The sequence below is a fragment of the Acipenser ruthenus genome, chromosome 27 (genome assembly GCF_902713425.1).
Source record: "Acipenser ruthenus chromosome 27, fAciRut3.2 maternal haplotype, whole genome shotgun sequence".
In the NCBI taxonomy this organism is placed as follows: Eukaryota; Metazoa; Chordata; class Actinopteri; order Acipenseriformes; family Acipenseridae; genus Acipenser; species Acipenser ruthenus.
Genome location: NC_081215.1, coordinates 15,285,765 through 15,305,111, shown reverse-complemented (window position 1 = coordinate 15,305,111; position 19,347 = coordinate 15,285,765). Strand labels below are relative to the sequence as shown.

The window sequence follows — 19,347 nt, the reverse complement described above, 5'->3', positions numbered from 1 at the left end:
AGTTTCCCCACAACAACTTATCCTACTATCCCGTTTCAGGTCCCAAATTATGGTGCTCCCCACAAGAGATAAAGTAGTCTCCGTATGAAAACCCTTTTTTCCAGTAACTATTTAAATAGTTCAGAACATGCTGGAATATAAAAAGGCGCAGAAATGACAAAGAAATTAAAAGTAAAATTACAAAATATTTAAACAACTAGTTATGCATTCACTTCACCATGAAGTGTATACCCATGACTTTAATTAACTTTTCACCTCTGTCAACCAAAATATAATGAGATCAAGGTTGTGGAGTTAATGTAAAAGTCAAAATCTGAGGATAAATAAAAACAGTTTTCCAAAAATAAGACCATTAACTTTAATTGGCATATGTCTCCGTGTGGCTTTAAATGTTGAACATAGTAAAACAGATCAATCTGAGGCTGGAACTTGTATTACTGTTGCTCTCACTGATACCCACTTCTGTCCTTATTCTTCCATGTCACGCTAACTCAACATGCAACCTCCGAGCAACCCTCTCTTCCTGATAGCCTCCCTTCAACCCATGTCAGGGACCTGGTTCTTCTCCCACTACTCAGACCATGATAGCAGCTCAACATCGCATTATAGGTTTATGCTTATTCTGCATATAGCAGGTGGAACATTAAAAAATGCGTTATTAATAATAAATAATTCTAGTGGTTAAAACTGTTCGTTGTCATTCATTACACTCTGCTTTCAGTATATCCTGCTGGTTCTACAGGGTAGGAATCAAATTGTTGCTTCACCTTCTTTCATGTGGTGACTAATTGGCGGTAGGTAGCAATTGAGCTCTAGAGCTCAGAAAGGATTCCTTGGGCATTCCGGCTCAGGGAGTGGCACACGCAATGCCACCACCTCCTGAAAGCCAAGGACCAACCCCATAGGCTGTAGGTAGCTACCGTGCCCTGGGCCGGCCATAAATGAATCATGCTACTATTGGCTTAAATCCTTGCTTTGTTCAAGGTGGGCAACAACCATACCATTGCCCCGTCTTCATTACTCAGGACACTACGGTTGCAGTCATGATGTAGAACCACACATGGGTTTTCCTGGGCCAAGGCTCACTCAGGGATCAACAATCGCTGTCTCACGCAGCCCAAGGGGCAGCGTCGGCTGCTTGGGTGGGTAAACTGTTCCAACTGAGCTAGTATTATTACGTAGTAAAATATAATCATTCTGGTATTGTGTTTAAAAAAATAGCTTGCTATTTTGAGGAGTAGCAGCTCCTGCCCCTCGCTAGCAGTGTCCACTGGTTTTGTGGTTAACTGGCCTCGTCATTTTGGGGAGTGCAGCTATCCTGCCCATGGCTTCCCTACAGTCAGCCTCTCCACTTATCAGCCAAGCTAAATTATGGGCAGGGGTACCTCAAAGGACAAGGTCAAAGGCCAAATAATGCAATGAAAATATGTATAATGTAGTATTTGTCTTGTCTAAGCTTTTATAAATGTTGTTCTTGAACCTACATTTCTGGGTAAACTACCTGCAACACTCCCTGCTCCAAAAAAAAACTGTGATAGTTTGTCAACTTATTATAAATGTAATTATTTTTATCATCCATGTTGGCTATACTACACTTTTCTAGTTATTTGTTTAGCTCTTTGCCAGTGGGTGTTTTGCACAGTAACCAATACTTTTAGCACAGCTCAGAAATTAATTAGAGAGGGAAGGAGACATTTCTGCAAACAGAAAGTGGTGAGGGTATGGAATGGGCTGCTCAGTCATGTTGTTGATGCTGAATCAGTTTGATCTTGTAAGACCCAGCTTGACAACGTTTTAAGACCAATCTGATACTAGGGACTGGACGGGCTGAATGCCCTCCTCTCATTCATACATTTTTCTTTAGTTTGCCATCTTTGACTGCTCAATCATGATTGATTCATTAGCGTCTAATAAAATATGTAAAGGCGCAGTAATGCTCTTTGGGCTATGGTTTAAAGATTGAGCTTTGAAAACGGGATTGTAGGATTGTTTGCACCATTGTGCATGAAAGCAATTTTAGGAGGCATTCTGACTATCACCTGTTTCTCTGACATGACTGCAGTTGACCGTGGACATCCCCAGTCCACAATCTATCTGATGCTTCATCCAGATGGTAAATCAACACCAATGAGAATTCAACTGAAAAAGGAGATTCCTGAACATCAGTATAAGAGCCTAGTTTCTAACTGCCTCTTTGAGCAGTGAACAGTGAGCAGCAGGGACTGGAAGGCTAACAGTACCCAAATCTGTTAACGCCTAAAGCCTAGTCTTTTTTTTTTAGAAATAGTAAAAGAACATTTTATTCAGTGACAAATGTTTCCACTATAAGTTGAAAAAGACATTGCGTGTTTACTAGTTTTGGACAGATTTCATTTAACCACAATTTTTTTTAAAGTGGTTTCTACATTATAGGTCCCTGGTTTGAGGGCTGTGTGTGAGTTAGGTGTCATTTTCATAAATTGTACAATAAATCAATCAACAGTCCCACAACAGAGTTAGTTATAAATTAACATTTATTAGTTTCAATAGTCTTATGTACACCAAAGGTACAACACTTAGTGATATGTACTGTATTAACAGCATTTTCAACTGCTCTGGTATAGAAAGGATTGCTTGCGGATGTGTTTATTTTTACATCAGAATTACAGCTACACAAAATAGGAAATTCAGAAAACAGATCATTATAGTATTTCAAACCTGAAGTGAGAAAAGTTCCCAAATACTAGAACTACACTACTCTAACACTGTAGAAAGTGTACATTAACTGGCTCATCATATAAACATTGTGCCTACAAATACTTGCATGTGTTCAAACTGATACTTTCTTTTAAAGTAAAAGAAAAAAGCCACATTTAACAGAATCTGATTTCAGCTGGAATACATTCAGTATATGCCACCCTGGCTGATTTTTATTTTTATGTATGTAACAGTGCATAAAAGCGGTGTTAATATCTTGAATTAATTTATCGAGATGTAATAAATGAGATAGATATTGCTACATTCAACAGATCTGAGGTGGATATTACTAACTTTCTAAAGCTGGTGGGAAGTTTAGATAAATTAATTCAAGACAAAAAACACAGGCATTTCATTTTTGTGTCTTTTGTGAATCTATAAATACAGTAAAATGTTTCATGTTTCACAGGCAGTTTTCCCAGTCGCACCAGGCACTGTCTGAAGATCTGAGAAAGCATTTTAGACAGGCACTGCCACGGTCACCTCAGAGGGGCCCTCAAATACAAGAAGCATTTAATAATGAAAAACCTGCTCATTTAATTAAATGTGACTTTTTTCCTAGATACGCTTAAACTGTAAACCTAGTTACACCTCACAACAATACCCACATTCCACAAACTTACACAGAAGTCACATGATCCCACCTATACAGCAAAACTTAACCAGCATGTCTGTCCGAACAGAGACCCTTTCAGCTGTGGATATTGTTCACAGGAGCATCATCAGTGCCCATCTCTGGAAAATTCTGGATTGCAAAATTAACACTGAATATATTTATACAATAAAATGAATGCACGCATGACTCAATTTCATGGAATAAACATTTTAAATGTTTACATAAGAAATACAAAAAAACAGATATGTATATATTTGACTAGTACAGCTATGCAAGACTACTATGTAAAATAGTTACTCAAATGCAGGACATTATTTTTTTTTTTAAGCTTATTCTTTTACAGAGCACATGGGGGGAATGTCTATTGCATTACAAAATAGTCACACAAATTAACACTATCTCTACACACCATTTCACAGAAATTAGACATCTTTTACCTACGGTAACTACACAAAGTGCAAGGAGGCACTTTATCTCACGCTTCAAAAATTGTTACATTTAAACTCCATGCGTTTCACAACAATCAGTACTTTTACTTTGTAAATATAGAGAATGTGTTTTTACACTGCGTGCCCGTCTGGTTAATACCTGCTCTGTCAAGCAAGAGAATTGTTTGAGAATAAAAAAGGAATTTAGCTCAATAGATTATTCGCACAGTATTGTCTCGCATCAAACTTATAGAAACGACTTGTATTTTTTCACATTAACATCAACATTTCTGTCTTTGACAACTGAATGTACTCGCAGTGAGACTGTGAAAGGGAATGTTAAAAAAAGATTTTCAAAAAGCATTTACCATCTATTCATAGAGATAGGAAAGTGCTACAACAGTGTATAAACTGATTCTGATATGCTGTTTATACATAATACAGTACTGTATAGAACAAACTGTACATATCACATGTATATATTTCTGTCTATGGGTATATTTTATATATAATTTAGATATGTACACATGTATACAGTATATATGAAACTTCATGTGTTTCTTAACATTGCCAGTAAATTTTGCAGGTATAAACCTGAAAGGAATTGATTGTAACAACAAGAATGCCCAATTCAATTCTATTTTAAAAAATAATGATTAAGGTAAAAATACTAATCATCCCACTGCCTGCTCTGTTTGCAGTTATAATCTTCAAGGCAAGGTTGACATCGAGAAAAAAACAAACACAAATACAAACATCTGGTCCCATGGTTTTGCCATCTATTGAGTGAAAAGGATTTACTCCCTTTTTCCTATAAGGAATGTATTCTGTTTTTTTAAAATCTTGATATCAAGTCATTGCTCTCCTTTCCTGATTATCAGGCCTGTGGCGTATTGCCAACATCAGACATACGCTGTGGTGCTTTGAAGAGACCCCCTCAGGGGAGCTAAGAACAGTCATGAGCTTTAGGCTAACAGTCGGAGCATGTGTCCCTGCACCTAGGGATAATCTCCCTATTAAAAGGCTGGTTATCTATAAACAGCACAGGATAAAGTTTTCAAGTATATTTTCCTGTATGAAAGGTTCTAAGGTCGGTAGGGGGCACTACAGTTTCGGTAGGTGTATCTTCCCTCAACCCAGACTGTGAGCCAGGGATGCTGGACTGAGACAACTGCTTAGATTCGGCCAAAGTAATGGTGAATTTGGAATGTAAACCATGACCGTTTCTCAGACAGTAGCTCTAGGGCAGTGTGCTATTCAAAACTGAATTCCAGTTTAGTAGAATGATTTGGTGCTGACTTCAAACCCCCACACCTTTTCTCAGCGAAATGCTCCAAGAAATTGCAAGACACGCATACAGTAGAGAATTTAAAAAAGAAGAAAAATAGCCATAGCCTTTGAAAAAAAAAAAAAAAAAAAAGCTTTATAATATAAAATGCAAACCCCAAAAAAGAAGCTATTGATGTGGCATTTATCGCTGGAAAAGGTTAGTTAGCCTATTTATTTGCATTTAATAGGAGCTAAGATAAGTGTCCTTAATGGGTTGTGCGACATTAGAAACTGGGTCATGTGTACAAACAAGCGAACAAATGCATTACACAATTATTTTAAATACGCCCCCGATTGCTTCAGTCGGTATTGGCACAAGTGAGACCCCGAGATTGGTTATTAAGTGTCTTTCAAACTTGTACTTAGACATGTCTTGGTGAAACACAAATAGTTTAAGAATTACTGGAAAATGTTACAGACATGCATTATACAGTGCATTGCCAACCCAGATGCCTTCCCTATATCAGCCTTCAGGTTTGTACTGCTGGTCCATGTAAATAGTGAAAGCACTCACCTATATTGGGCATCTGTTTTTCTGTTGAGCAACTCTGAGTTTTTCTTGGTATAGCTCATTGCAATGTAATAAAATGTCATGTAATGTAAATAATGCAATGTAATAAAGCCAACTCCATCCTGCAACCTAAAAAAAATATTCAGCAAGATCTATATGTGTTTATTTAATCAATTTACTTCCAAGTTCATTTGAAATTTAATGTAGAGTGGGCAATTTAACCCCAATCAGAATCATGTGCTTACTTGCCTGAAAAGATGACGGTCTTAAACCTCTGTGCACCTTGGTCAGCTAACGCTCCCAAAAATCGAAAAGGAGAAGAGAAAATGTGTTTAGTTATAATGCTAATATATGAGCTTTTTTTAACTTGACTTACAAACAATATTGTTTCTATTTTATTTCTTTATATCTGTTTTTAGACATTGTGTTTTACTTATCATTCTTATTCAGTTCTAGTTTTCTTTAGTAGTTTTTTGTTATTATTGATTCATTATTATTATTTATTGTAATTTTTACTTCTTCCTGATACGGCATAGTTTTGTTCTTTTTAACCAACATGTAAAGAGCTTTGAGATATTGTGGTATGAAAGACACTTTAAATAAATACAACTGAAACTGAGGTTTGAAATTAAAATGATAGTTGAACCTCAAAATGTTCTCCCAATGTTTTCCAGGAATATATATATATATATATATATATATATATATATATATATATATATATATATATATATATATATATCAAGCAGGAGTGGTTCATTTCTTCTTCATTTCCAGGAATATAGATGAAGCAGGAGTCGTTCATTTGTTCTTAATTTTGTGACCGTTCTGACATTCCATGTGCTAACAGTCTGGACAGTCACGATAGCAAAAATCAGTTATTTGGGGAACAAATATCATGAAGAACAAATATTCTTGTTAGTAGTACATTGATAATATTTTGGATATTAGATCATTGATCTCTCATTCTGCATGCATTTGAAGATGGGACAATTATATTTTCAGCGATACCAAGATATTTTGTGAGCAAGCAGTCTGAGTGGCCCCCCGCAGTCATTTTGCATTTTTTTATCTGTCTTAACAGTCTTGGAAGGTGATTAGATTTATAGATTTGAAACCGTACAGGAAAAATCGTATTAGAATAAGCAACATCCAAAAAGCTGAACAAAGTTTATAATCTCCTACATGAGTAGTCAGCACAGTAATAGATTCCTAAAATAATTAGTAAGTATACTGAGCATCAAAAGAAACGTATCACTTATATTTGAGCATCAAAATAAATATATCACTTATATTTGAGCAGCAAAAGAAACGTATCACTTATATTTGAGCAGCAAAAGAAACGTATCACTTATATTTGAGCAGCAAAAGAAACGTATCACTTTATTTGAGCAGCAAAATAAACTTTTGCTGGATAAAATTCACTAGATATGATTGAAAAATGACAAACAATTGACATCATGAAGATGCTGCAAAATGATCTGTCGATCTTGGACAGGTGTTGTGACTCTTGGTCTCCCAGTTCGTAGCCTGTCATTGACAGAGTGTGTCTGGTTATACCGTCTTGCCAGGTTTGAAATTGCTGGCTGTGAGCACCCAAAACGGCGAGCCACAATACGTTGCCCTAGTCCAGCCTCCAACATGCCGATTGGACAAAGGTGCTGCTCGCTTGACAGACATGGCATATTGATTTTTTTCTGTGATTTTCTTTATTGCTTTTATTCAAGCTTGCAATTCAACAGCTAAAATCACTCCATATCCAGTGTCCAATCAACTGTCTCACTAATTAGGTGATTAAGTGCATATGCTTCAGTCATAGTCACTCAAGTGTGTCATGGTCAAGGATGAATGATCGAGTGATTAAAAAGAAACCAAAAACATTTCATCAATGTCCATCATTTATATACCTTTTTTTTTGTAAATCAATGTGTTATAATAGTTTATTTTGATGCTCGGGATATTTACTTAATGCTTTAATCTGTGTTACACCTTTATGTATTTCATGTGATTCTGTTTTGCAATCATTTCTTTAAAAAAAATAATAATAATTAAGCAGCCTGAAAGCCTTCCAGATATGCGACAGAGAATCAGACAGAACGCTCATGCAATCCTGTTACAGTAGCTTAGCCAACGCTTGGAATGTTAAAGATGTAATTAAAAAGGTGTCTGTAAAATAGGAGTAAGTGAAATAGGAGAGGTGTCACAATCGCTCAGTCCAATGAAATGTTTTTTGGGATGTATAGTTATTGATAAAGTGTTTTTTTTAGAGAAGAGTAAATAGCTTTTATTGCATTTGCATGTGTTGTTAACTTCCCCTTGCTCATTTATGTGGATCAGTTCTGTTACTCCTATAGGGACATTAAGAACAATCTTTATCAGTGTCTCTATCCTACTTTAAAGCTAAATTCCCTCCTGACTTTGGACATTTTATTTGATTTCCTCATTTCAGAAAGTAGTATGAGTGGATTGTCAGATAGCAGTCCAAAGACAGGATGAACCTGGCTAAAACGTACTGGAGAAACCACCCAATCACAAGTGCCAGCATCTTAATGTGATAAAGAAAAGGTAAAAGAAAAAACAAAATGTAGTCTTTAACATAGTGGTAAGGCGCTAATGTTCTAGCAACCACTTACTCAATAACTGTGGCGGTCATGTTTGGAAAAGTAAAGACAGTACCAGCTATAAACATAGCTCTGCATTAAATATACACAGACCTATGCTCATATAGTTATGCCATAACATAAAATGTCTTTCTAAACCATAACTCTATAATTGCATGCAATTCTTAATTAAGGACAGCACCTTTATTCCTTATTTTTTCCCTCTTGTAATATTATTGGTATACAGCGATCAGGCCGCTTTATCTGGAAAGTGTTTTAATTGATAACAGAGCAGCTGAAAAGTGTCAGAACACCTTGAGGTAGAACTGATACTGCAGGGAATTTCACCTGAGTGCCTAAAGGGTGGATTCCTGTCTTTTGATCCCCCAAAACAAAACCCTTAATTACTCCCTTATTAGCATGGGTTCAATATCAGATTATACCTTCTTTCCTTATTCCTGGTCAGTGGTATATTCTCCTAATGTACATGTGTGTAGCTTCAGACTGAAGGAGTGATGAAGGGGTGGAGGGATGCTTCGAAAAGACAGGGAGAGAAGAGATGAGCACCATTCTAATAATTTCCACGGATTTCTTTTTCTGCTCTGCCCACTTATTACCCTAAGGCTGAAGAGTTCTCCCCGCCCCTTCCTGCTTCCTTCTCAGCAGGGCCAAATGAAACAGGGTTTAAAGACTTAATTCCCATCCAAACCTAATACAATCACAATGAATAGGTGCTAGTTAGATAGTTAGTTCATTAATGGCTGAGATTATTAATAGAATTTTGCACTAAAGTATTAAACCAATTATTAGTGTGTTTGTTTTGTTTGTTGGTTCACCAGGAGGCACGCTTCTGGAGATCAGGATTAGCTGGAGCAGGGGCCTGCGTTCTTTATTTTTCATGTTTCCATGGTTCCTCCTCAACAAGTGTGTATTCAGCAGTGGAGCCATTTGTGGCCAGAGTGACCTGAAAGCAATTATTAGGGACATCTAACTCAATGACCAAGGCACTTTCAAAGATAAGTTTCAACAGGTGTGGAGCAGAGAGTCCTTGTTTTTCTTGTTCAGAGACAAATATTACAGGACTGGGTTGACAGAACACAGTTATTTCACTCTTCAGAGTCACTTTAAAATCAATGATGCCCATGGAAAGGGAAGATAGGCTTCAACTGATTATTCTTTATACAAAGAATTCCTTTTATTAAGTAATTTTCCTAGATTGCATCAATAAATGATTAAAATAAATATAAAATACTGATTAAATAAATAAATAAACATAAATAAATAAATAGTGTAACTACATAAATGGGTCCCTTAAGAAAACAGTATCTCTGCTCCAGTGTATACAGGTACATACCACTACTTGATGACAACTGAACTATCCCTATTATACATGCTCTTGGCTAAAACTTCAAAAAGAACACATGATTGGTATTGCATGAAAATATAAAAAATATGAAAGCTTAATTTTCTTTGTTTCTAAATAACAAAACACTGTGTGATGTATGCATGCATTACAACATATGTCAGCTTCACAAGACTTTGACAATACCAACTCTCTCAAAATTAAAACAAGCAAATGTACAGCAAATAAAAACAAACAATGCATCATGAAATAGCAGCCTTTATGCCTCCCAATCACATTTGTCAACATATTAGAAAGGAAAAGCTTATTTAGTGAATAGAGAGAACTCATGCTATTCTGCCACCGATAAATCTTAACCAACCCATGACTGCTAGAAACGGCAGTTACTAGTTTATCTTATTACTGGAGCTTGTCCTTTATTTTGAATCCTGTTTTTTGAATTCCTGTTTTTATGAAGTTAAAGTATTTTGCATTTCTCATTTTACTACAAGACTTAAATTCTAACTTAAAACTAGAGGGGGTTACTTTCAACGGAAAGTAGTGGGGTTTACCATTAAGTAAGTGTGTTTCTGTTCTATTTTCAAAAGACAGTAAGTTGTAAGGTTACACAGACGGTTTTCTGTGTAAATGTATGCTACATAAGAAGTAGTTACATAAAGTATTTGTAATTTCAAGTATGTTTCTAACGTGACTTTATTCTTTCAAGTAACTACATTATATTCAAAACTTAGTAACGACTAGTGACACGTAACTTACACCATCTCATATGAAAGTGTAATATATATATATATATATATACAGATGATTTTCAATAATTAAAAATTGAATTTCTCTGTTTAAATAAAGCATGGCTTTATTACTGTAGCTGCACTGAAGAAGAGAAAAAAGAAGGCAGATCTCATTTATTTGGTTAGAACTACAATTGTTGGCCTTTGGGAGCTTCTCGATTCCCACACAGCCAAAAGCCATGCAATACAGGTTTTAATCATTTCTATGCCACCGGTACATAAACAGTTGAAGGGACATAAACTGTTGAAGGTATTCTCTGCCTTGGCCTAAGGTCTTATGTAAGTTTAACCAATGGGAGAGTCAGAGATCTGCCTCTTGTTATGCAGGTGTCCAATCATGAGTGAGCAAAGGCAGGACATAAATATGCTAGGGAAAACGATGTAAGATGAATTTCGCGTGATATTGTTATTGAGAATTATATTGAGAACTTTGAAGTAATATTTCAGATTACATCATAATCGATTTGGTTACAAATCAATTTTAAAGAAGAACTTTCTCAGAAAAATTGGAGATTGTTAAAAAAGGGAGGCATACACCAAAAATACCCAAACTGACACAGGAAGGGAAGGTATATACTCACCACTTCCAAAATTCAAATTATGAAAGGTATGCGTGGCTTACCAGTACTGGAACTGTCTTTTGTTCAGTACAGAATAGGCGATATGGAACAGCACTGGCTACAGCAATCTAGGATGTCTATCGAAGTCAGCACCAAAACATGAGCATTCCCAGCATCACTCTCTGTGCGAGTCTAATTTCTGCTTTTCCTCACACTTATGCTTTCTTCCTAGGTGGATGAAGTGACGTAATTTGGTTTCAACCTGGAGCCAAAGCCAGTAGTGATCTCAAGCAAGAAAAGTAACATGAAGAAGTCAAAATGGGGAAAACTGAATCTACCCTGATTTATGAAACACATTAGATGTTTAATCCTTGTAATTGAAGGGAATTTGTTTGTGAGATCTTGTGATAATCTCATGTGATAATCCCTGTTGAATTGTTCTGTTGGATCACTCACATTTTAGTGACTACCTCTTTCAGCTTCTGAAGGTACAGAGATGAAGTGTTCTTGTACAGGTGTGTATCAGCTTCATACTGACTTAAATTTCAACATGATTGAAATTTGAATATGTTTGTTTGAGTAGACTGTCTTTGAAATCTTGTGAAAAATGTACTTAACACGCTTGTAAACTCAGCAATTTGACTGAAAGGTGTATTCAAGAACATATAACGACCCCAAAACTATTGGAAAGTATACTGACAGAAACTTACTTTAGATCATTAATAAACTCCTTAGCCAACTTTGAAAGTTCTTTTATTCCATCTACCTTTTTAGCTTCACATAAGGCCCAGTAAGCATGATATAGTACTGATTCTCATGAGCTTACTGAAACTCTGGGTGACACAAAGACTGCTGTTCCATTTATAAGTAAATGTAAAAAAAATGTTTTGAATATGCATATATTCTTCCTAAGTGACATAATTTTGTTTATATGTATAGAGAGAGATATATACAAACATGCAATAAAAAGGAGGAGGCGTGCATCACTATATACAAGTCTCTGCATCCATAAATGTGAAATGTACCTTGCACTCATCTACTACAGCAGAATTGTGAGCTGCATAAACACACTGGTTGGAGTTGTTTTCCAGGTGGTTCTTGAGGTCATCATACAGCACCTGTGTTTTGGTGAGTTCCATCTCCTCTGGGTGGCCTTGCTGGGCATCAAGGCTATCCAGCTCTGCCTTGGATAGGTGGTAAACAATCCCGGCGCCGAATGAATCCCCTACCACATTCACTGAGGTCCGCAGCCTGTCTCTGAGGGGACACACAAGCACAGACATGGTGCACTGATCACCTTGGGCACAGAGCTGGGTGCCTTGGACTGCAATGGGGTGCAGGGGGTCTCACGATAAACTTTGTAATTAAAAAATGGATCAGGCATGAATGTCAGGCAAAGCCAGTAATGAAAGTTATACGCACAGGACACTTTTTTAAGATGGTGCCAAGGCAAAAGCATTTTTTCAGTGAGGAATTAAACAATGGTATCATCCAGTTGCTTCCTGCTATGTTTATACTGTTACAGCACATGTTACGAGACGTTATTGAGGAGCTGAACCACTGGTGAATGTTTTCAATGAGACACCGTTTCTGGTAAACCCAGTGTGAATTCTCATTAGGCAATTAAAGCCAGCTCGTTTATAAAACCACAGCAACAACTAGAGTGATACAGTTATGGGTTTAGTTTGAGGATCCATTATAAACAATCAATAATGCATCTACTGTATAAATATGTTATAAAGTATGTTATAAAGAATTTAAGAATAGCTTGTACTGTAATAGCAATCAAAACCTTATAAGAACAAGTAGGTATAGATATACAGAATGACTTCACTAGCTATTGAAATAAACTAAAGTACTTAGTACCATTTCTAAAATATTTACCAGATTATTACAAGTCTTTGGCTATTATTCATTTTAGAAGATCTAGATCTTAAATTCAGGATTACATCGAAACACATACAGTTAGCCTGAAACGTGTACAGTGCTTTCCCTATATAACGCTACAGTTGGGAGCCATAGACTGGTAATTTGTGTTCCTCTTTATAATGAGGATACAAGTATATAAATCAGTATATAGTCAATAATCACCGGAAAACTCCAACAAACAAAACAAACAAACAAACAAAAAAAACACAAACAAACTAACTTTCCCAGTGCAGCTTGGCAATGTCCCGCCTTCCTGACTTGTATCCATCATTGATTCGTTCTGAATACTTTAAACCCACCCCAACTACTGAGTGGCAGCCCATTCCTACATTTGTATTGAAGACTCTGCTTGCGAGACTTAAAACGAGATTACAATTGAGGCTTGTTCAGGGGATTTAAAGCTGTATCAGAGTTAAGACATGGATGATTTAAAACAGAATTGCAAATTGTGACGAAATGTAAAAAATGCCTAGACACAAAAACCCCAGAAGAATGTGCCCCGTGACTATAAGGATTTTGTTGTGTAAGACACAAAGGAAAGAAGGTACAACTTAAGTGTGCAAGTACTGTGGAGTTACTACTATACATATTTTGACAGAAAAAAATGGCAGAAATCCCAGAAAAAAAAACAATTTACATAAAAATTGAAAATAGCTAAAAATAAGCATCAGAAAATGAAATTAATAAAAACCGAAAAACAGAAGCCCTAATTATACAGCAATTATTATTAATACTAATAGCAGGAAACTAAAGCCTATTTCTGCCTTTTGAGGACAGAAAATATATGCAGTTCAACTTCCAAAGGCTTTTTGTTTCAGAGCAAAATGCGCACTTGTTACAGTAGTTTTCGGACTCTTGAGTGCCCACATGTATCTCGGGTTTGTAACAGTAACATTTGTATGTGTTAATGACACAGGAATAGTGTTACTTACAGAAACCAGTCGACAGCCACTAGAAGACTGATGTCCTGCGTAGGCAGCCCCACTGCTGTGAGGATAAGCAGCATGGTAACCAGTCCAGCACTGGGAATACTGGCCGCTCCCACACTGGCCAGGGTTGCTGTCAAGCTGAGAGAATGCGTATCATTCAGTTTAGTCTTGTTTAGTTATATGCCAGTGCATTGCTTTAACTCCAGAGGAAGTGCAAGTATAACAGACTACCAAAACATGAACTGAAGGCTTTCTTTAACCTACCATGTGCTTCTTTCAGAACTGCATACATGAGGTGCATAGCTAATGCAAGCACATGACAGGTAATATTATTTCATTAGCTATAATGACAGGTCTTTGTTGAATTTAGGTATGCAAAAATCTGCCTTTTTGTTTCGCATTAATGATTTGTTAATCAACACAGGATATAACAGGGCTGCATTAATTCTCTTTTTTATGCAGAGACATGAAAAGAACTGGAGAAGAAGTAGGCGTCTCACCTGACTGTTACAATCTGCCCTGCGTCCAAATGGATCCCGTTCATCTGTGCGATGAAGATGGCAGCCACAGCCTCGTACAGCGCAGTGCCGTCCATGTTGATGGTGGCACCGACAGGCAGCACGAAGCGTGTCACACGCTTGTCGATTCCAAGATTCTCTTCCAGGCAGCGAAATGTGACTGGGAGGGTCCCGGCGCTATCAATAGACAGGAAGAGTGAGGGAAGGCAATTCATTATGAGTAGACTAGTTTGAGCCCTCTTTCAAACAAACAAACAAACAAAATAATACACAGTAATTTCTCATAAATATTGTCATCTTACATTTTACATTCAAGTTTAACAATTTGTACCTTCAAAATTGGTTTACCACATAGTATTGGTTTACCACATAGTGTGGAGTAGTGGTTAGGGCTCTGGACTCTTGACCGGAGGGTTGTGGGTTCAATCCCTGGTGGGGGGGACACTGCTGCTGTACCCTTGAGCAAGGTACTTTACCTAGATTGCTCCAGTAAAAAACCCAACTGTATAAATGGGTAATTGTATGTAAAAATAATGTGTAAAAAAAAATAATGTAATTGTATGTAAAAATAATGTGATATCTTGTAACAATTGTAAGTCGCCCTGTATAAGGGTGTCTGCTAAGAAATAAATAATAAGAAGAAGAATAACAAATTGTGAAATTTAAGCATATATTAATACAATTTATAAAATGGCAAGAACAGAGAGAAAAATCTCATTGGCTAAAAAATTCCCAAGCTGTAATGATATGTCACCAAACCTGCCTGATTTCCTTGACAACCAAGGAGGGGCTTGAGGTGGGGTGCCATTTTATCAGTCAAATAGCACACTCAGGGTGAGGAACACACTCAGGGGTAGATGTACTAAGATGGGCCAATCGCAGCGCAAACACACCGCAATTTGCATTGCTGTTGCAACAATTCACAAAGTACACATTTTGTCGTATGTACTAAGAAAAAATATGTTAATGAAGAGAGCCGCAATATACTAATTTGAATATTTGTTGCTGCGTCATCTTAGCGAGATCTCTAGCAACATTTTTTGGAATAAATGTTTGTGTGACATTTTTTGGAATAAATAACGAAAGGCAGTTTAATACCATCAGAGTCTATAGTGGGGCCCTCACCTTTACCCCCAAATAAAACATGTGTTTCTATCAAAACGCTTCTCATAATCATACAGTAGCCCCTCACTAAATCAGATATGTTTGTCCAACATAAGGAGGTGTTGTGTTAAATTGCTGCCACAAAGTATTCCCTAAAAAGTCGCTAACAGCATTACGCATGTTTAGTACATTTCACCCTAGACTTCCGACTTGTTTGCGACTATTGTGACACTTTAGTACATCTATCCCTCAGGGTGATGAACACAGTAACACACTCAGGGGGGTCAAAAATTGGTTTCACCTCATAATTGAACATCTTGTTGTGTGTTGTAGCTTTCATATTTCCATATGATACATTTATCATAAAAACAAGAAATAAATACAATAAAACACAGCCCAGAAATATTCCAAAGAGATCACCGCAAACTGACCCTGGAACATACAATGTGATTTAAGTAGAGTGATTGAAGTATATCCTGAGAACAGCACATTGAAAAAAACAAAAGCAAACTGAATGATGCTGTCAAGGACAAGGTACCTGGAGGCAGTGCCCAGAGCAGTGATCCAGGCCTGGAAGATGCCCCCAAGGAAGGTGAATGGGTTTTTGCGCACAAAGACGAAATAGATGAGTGGCAGAAAGATCAATCCATGGATGATAAGCCCCACGATGACAGTCACCATGTACATTCCCAGCTGGCGAGCTACTACCTCCAGATCCTTGATAGAGATAATCTTCCCACAAATCAAGCAGGCGATACCCAGCGGAGAGTACCTGCGGAACACAAGCAGCATTAACCACTGCTTTACGTATAATATCTTACATTTATTTAAGGGTTTGTTTCTGTTTATATATGAGAACATAAGACCAGTTATAAACAAGAGGAGGTAATTTGGCCCATTTAAGCTCCCCCAGTTCCTAGTGGATGATTGATCTCAGAACGGATCCAAGTGTTTCTGCCTCAACAAAATGAATAGGTAACCCATTCCATACCCTCAACACTCTCTGTGTAAAGAAGAGTTTCCTTCCCTCTGTTCTAAGTGTATCTCCACCTAATTTCCATGTTGTCTGTCTATATCTAAGTGTTTCTTTACAATATCTGTTTTTCTGCTCTATGTTTGTCTATCTGTATGTCTGTCTAAATGTATCTACTGATGCTTTTATAAGAGCAAAAAAAAAGAAAAAAAAGGGGGATCAGTGAACGCTAACAACAGGTAACAAACACATTTGAAACCCTTGCATAGCCCCTAAAGGTTCACACCATATCGAAGAGAATGAAACAGCGTTTAAAATCCTAGCAAAGATATACCTTTTGTCATTAACTCATTTACAAATAGATTAACATAGAAAACCTGAACTTTGACCTTTTGTTAATTTAATCAGATGTTCATAGTGTTTGATGTAGGACATAAAGTAGGGATGCTTGTAGCAATGAATGCTAATGCAGCAATGTATACTAATGCAGCCCTGTATACTAATGCAGCAATGTATACTAATGCACCAATGTATACTAATGCAGCAATGTATACTAATGCAGCAATGTATACAAATGCACCAATGTATACTAATGCAGCACTGTATACTAATGCAGCACTGTACACTAATGCAGCAATGTATACTAATGCACCAATGTATACTAATGCAGCAATGTATACTAATACAGCAATGTATACAAATGCACCAATGTATACTAATGCAGCACTGTATACTAATGCACCAATGTATACAAATGCACCAATGTATACTAATGCAGCAATGTATACGAATGCACCAATGTATACTAATGCAGCACTGTATACTAATGCAGCAATGTATACTAATGCACCAATGCATACTAATGCAGCACTGTATACTAATGCAGCAATGTATACTAATGCTATACTTTAATACAGTAAGCCATGGCAGTGAATATCAACAAATAAAACATATCTTTATAGAGAACTGGGGTTTGCACAGAGCCTCACTGACCACATGATCATGATGACCAGCTTCATGACAATCTCATTGAGGATGTTGAAGAATTCCAGCATGAGCTTGGCCTTCTCCCCCAACTTCCCCATGGCAATCCCAAAGGCAATGAAGAAGCCAATCACACCTGTGGACACACACCAGGGAACACTTACAGTACCTGTCACATTAACATAAGAACATATGAAAATGTATGATCTTGCCTGGTCCCTTGTAGCTGATTGATTTCAAAACTTTGTCAAGTTGGTTCTTAAAAGATCCAAGTGATTTTGCCTCAACAGCATGACTAGGTAACCCATTCCACAGCCTCACCACTCTCTGTCCTGGGTTGATGGGGAGCTCAGACTCCCCATCAACACACATCACAGGGAGATAGCGAGACGCAGGCTCAGACTCCCCATCAACACACATCACAGGGAGATAGCGAGACGCGGGCTCAGACTCCCCATCAACACACATCACAGGGAGATAGCGAGACGCAGGCTCAGACTCCCCATCAACACACATCACAGGGAGATAGCGAGACGCGGGCTCAGACTCCCCATCAACACACATCACAGGGAGATAGCGAGGCATGGGGTCAGACTCCCCATCAACACACATCACAGGGAGATAGCGAGACGCAGGCTCAGACTCCCCATCAACACACATCACAGGGAGATAGCTGGACGCAGGCTCAGACTCCCCATCAACACACATCACAGGGAGATAGCGAGACGCAGGCTCAGACTCCCCATCAACACACATCACAGGGAGATAGCTGGACGCAGGCTCAGACTCCCCATCAACACACATCACAGGGAGATAGCGAGACGCGGTCTCAGACTCCCCATCAACACACATCAAAGGGAGATAGCGAGACGCGGGCTCAGACTCCCCATCAACACACATCACAGGGAGATAGCGAGACGCGGGCTCAGACTCCCCATCAACACACATCACAGGGAGATAGCGAGGTGCGGGCTCAGACTCCCCATCAACACACATCACAGGGAGATAGCAAGACGCGGTCTCAGACTCCCCATCAACACACATCACAGGGAGATAGCGAGACGCGGGCTCAGACTCCCCATCAACACACATCACAGGGAGATAGCGAGGCATGGGGTCAGACTCCCCATCAACACACATCACAGGGAGATAGCGAGGCATGGGGTCAGACTCCCCATCAACACACATCACAGGGAGATAGCGAGACGCAGGCTCAGACTCCCCATCAACACACATCACAGGGAGATAGCTGGACGCAGGCTCAGACTCCCCATCAACACACATCACAGGGAGATAGCGAGACGCAGGCTCAGACTCCCCATCAACACACATCACAGGGAGATAGCTGGACGCAGGCTCAGACTCCCCATCAACACACATCACAGGGAGATAGCGAGACGCGGTCTCAGACTCCCCATCAACACACATCAAAGGGAGATAGCGAGACGCGGGCTCAGACTCCCCATCAACACACATCACAGGGAGATAGCGAGACGCGGGCTCAGACTCCCCATCAACACACATCACAGGGAGATAGCGAGACGCAGGCTCAGACTCCCCATCAACACACATCACAGGGAGATAGCAAGACGCGGTCTCAGACTCCCCATCAACACACATCACAGGGAGATAGCTGGACGCAGGCTCAGACTCCCCATCAACACACATCACAGGGAGATAGCGAGACGCGGTCTCAGACTCCCCATCAACACACATCACAGGGAGATAGCGAGACGCGGTCTCAGACTCCCAATCAACACACATCACAGGGAGATAGCTGGACGCAGGCTCAGACTCCCCATCAACACACATCACAGGGAGATAGCGAGGTGCGAGCTCAGACTCCCCATCAACACACATCACAGGGAGATAGCGAGACGCGGGCTCAGACTCCCCATCAACACACATCACAGGGAGATAGCGAGACGCAGGCTCAGACTCCCCATCAACACACATCACAGGGAGATAGCGAGGTGCAG

The 19,347-nt window shown here is 38.6% G+C and overlaps 1 protein-coding gene across 4 annotated transcripts in view; it reads right to left on the bottom strand.

Moving 5' to 3' along the window:
- Positions 1-2,495: 2,495 nt before the first annotated feature.
- Positions 2,496-19,347, bottom strand: part of LOC117432356 (excitatory amino acid transporter 2-like) — a 71,011-nt gene continuing 54,159 nt past the window's right edge. For 3 of the 4 annotated variants that reach the window (XM_034054153.3, XM_059002089.1, XM_034054154.3), the window contains 6 exons: positions 17,378-17,504; positions 15,950-16,183; positions 14,290-14,484; positions 13,793-13,927; positions 11,957-12,188; positions 2,496-9,184 (listed from right to left, as the gene is read on the bottom strand). In XM_034054153.3, the coding sequence (XP_033910044.1) occupies positions 9,110-9,184; positions 11,957-12,188; positions 13,793-13,927; positions 14,290-14,484; positions 15,950-16,183; positions 17,378-17,504 (998 nt within the window). In that variant the 3' untranslated portion in view covers positions 2,496-9,109. The remainder of the gene's footprint in view (positions 9,185-11,956; positions 12,189-13,792; positions 13,928-14,289; positions 14,485-15,949; positions 16,184-17,377; positions 17,505-19,347) is intronic. The other variant, XM_059002090.1, reaches the window with a different exon arrangement.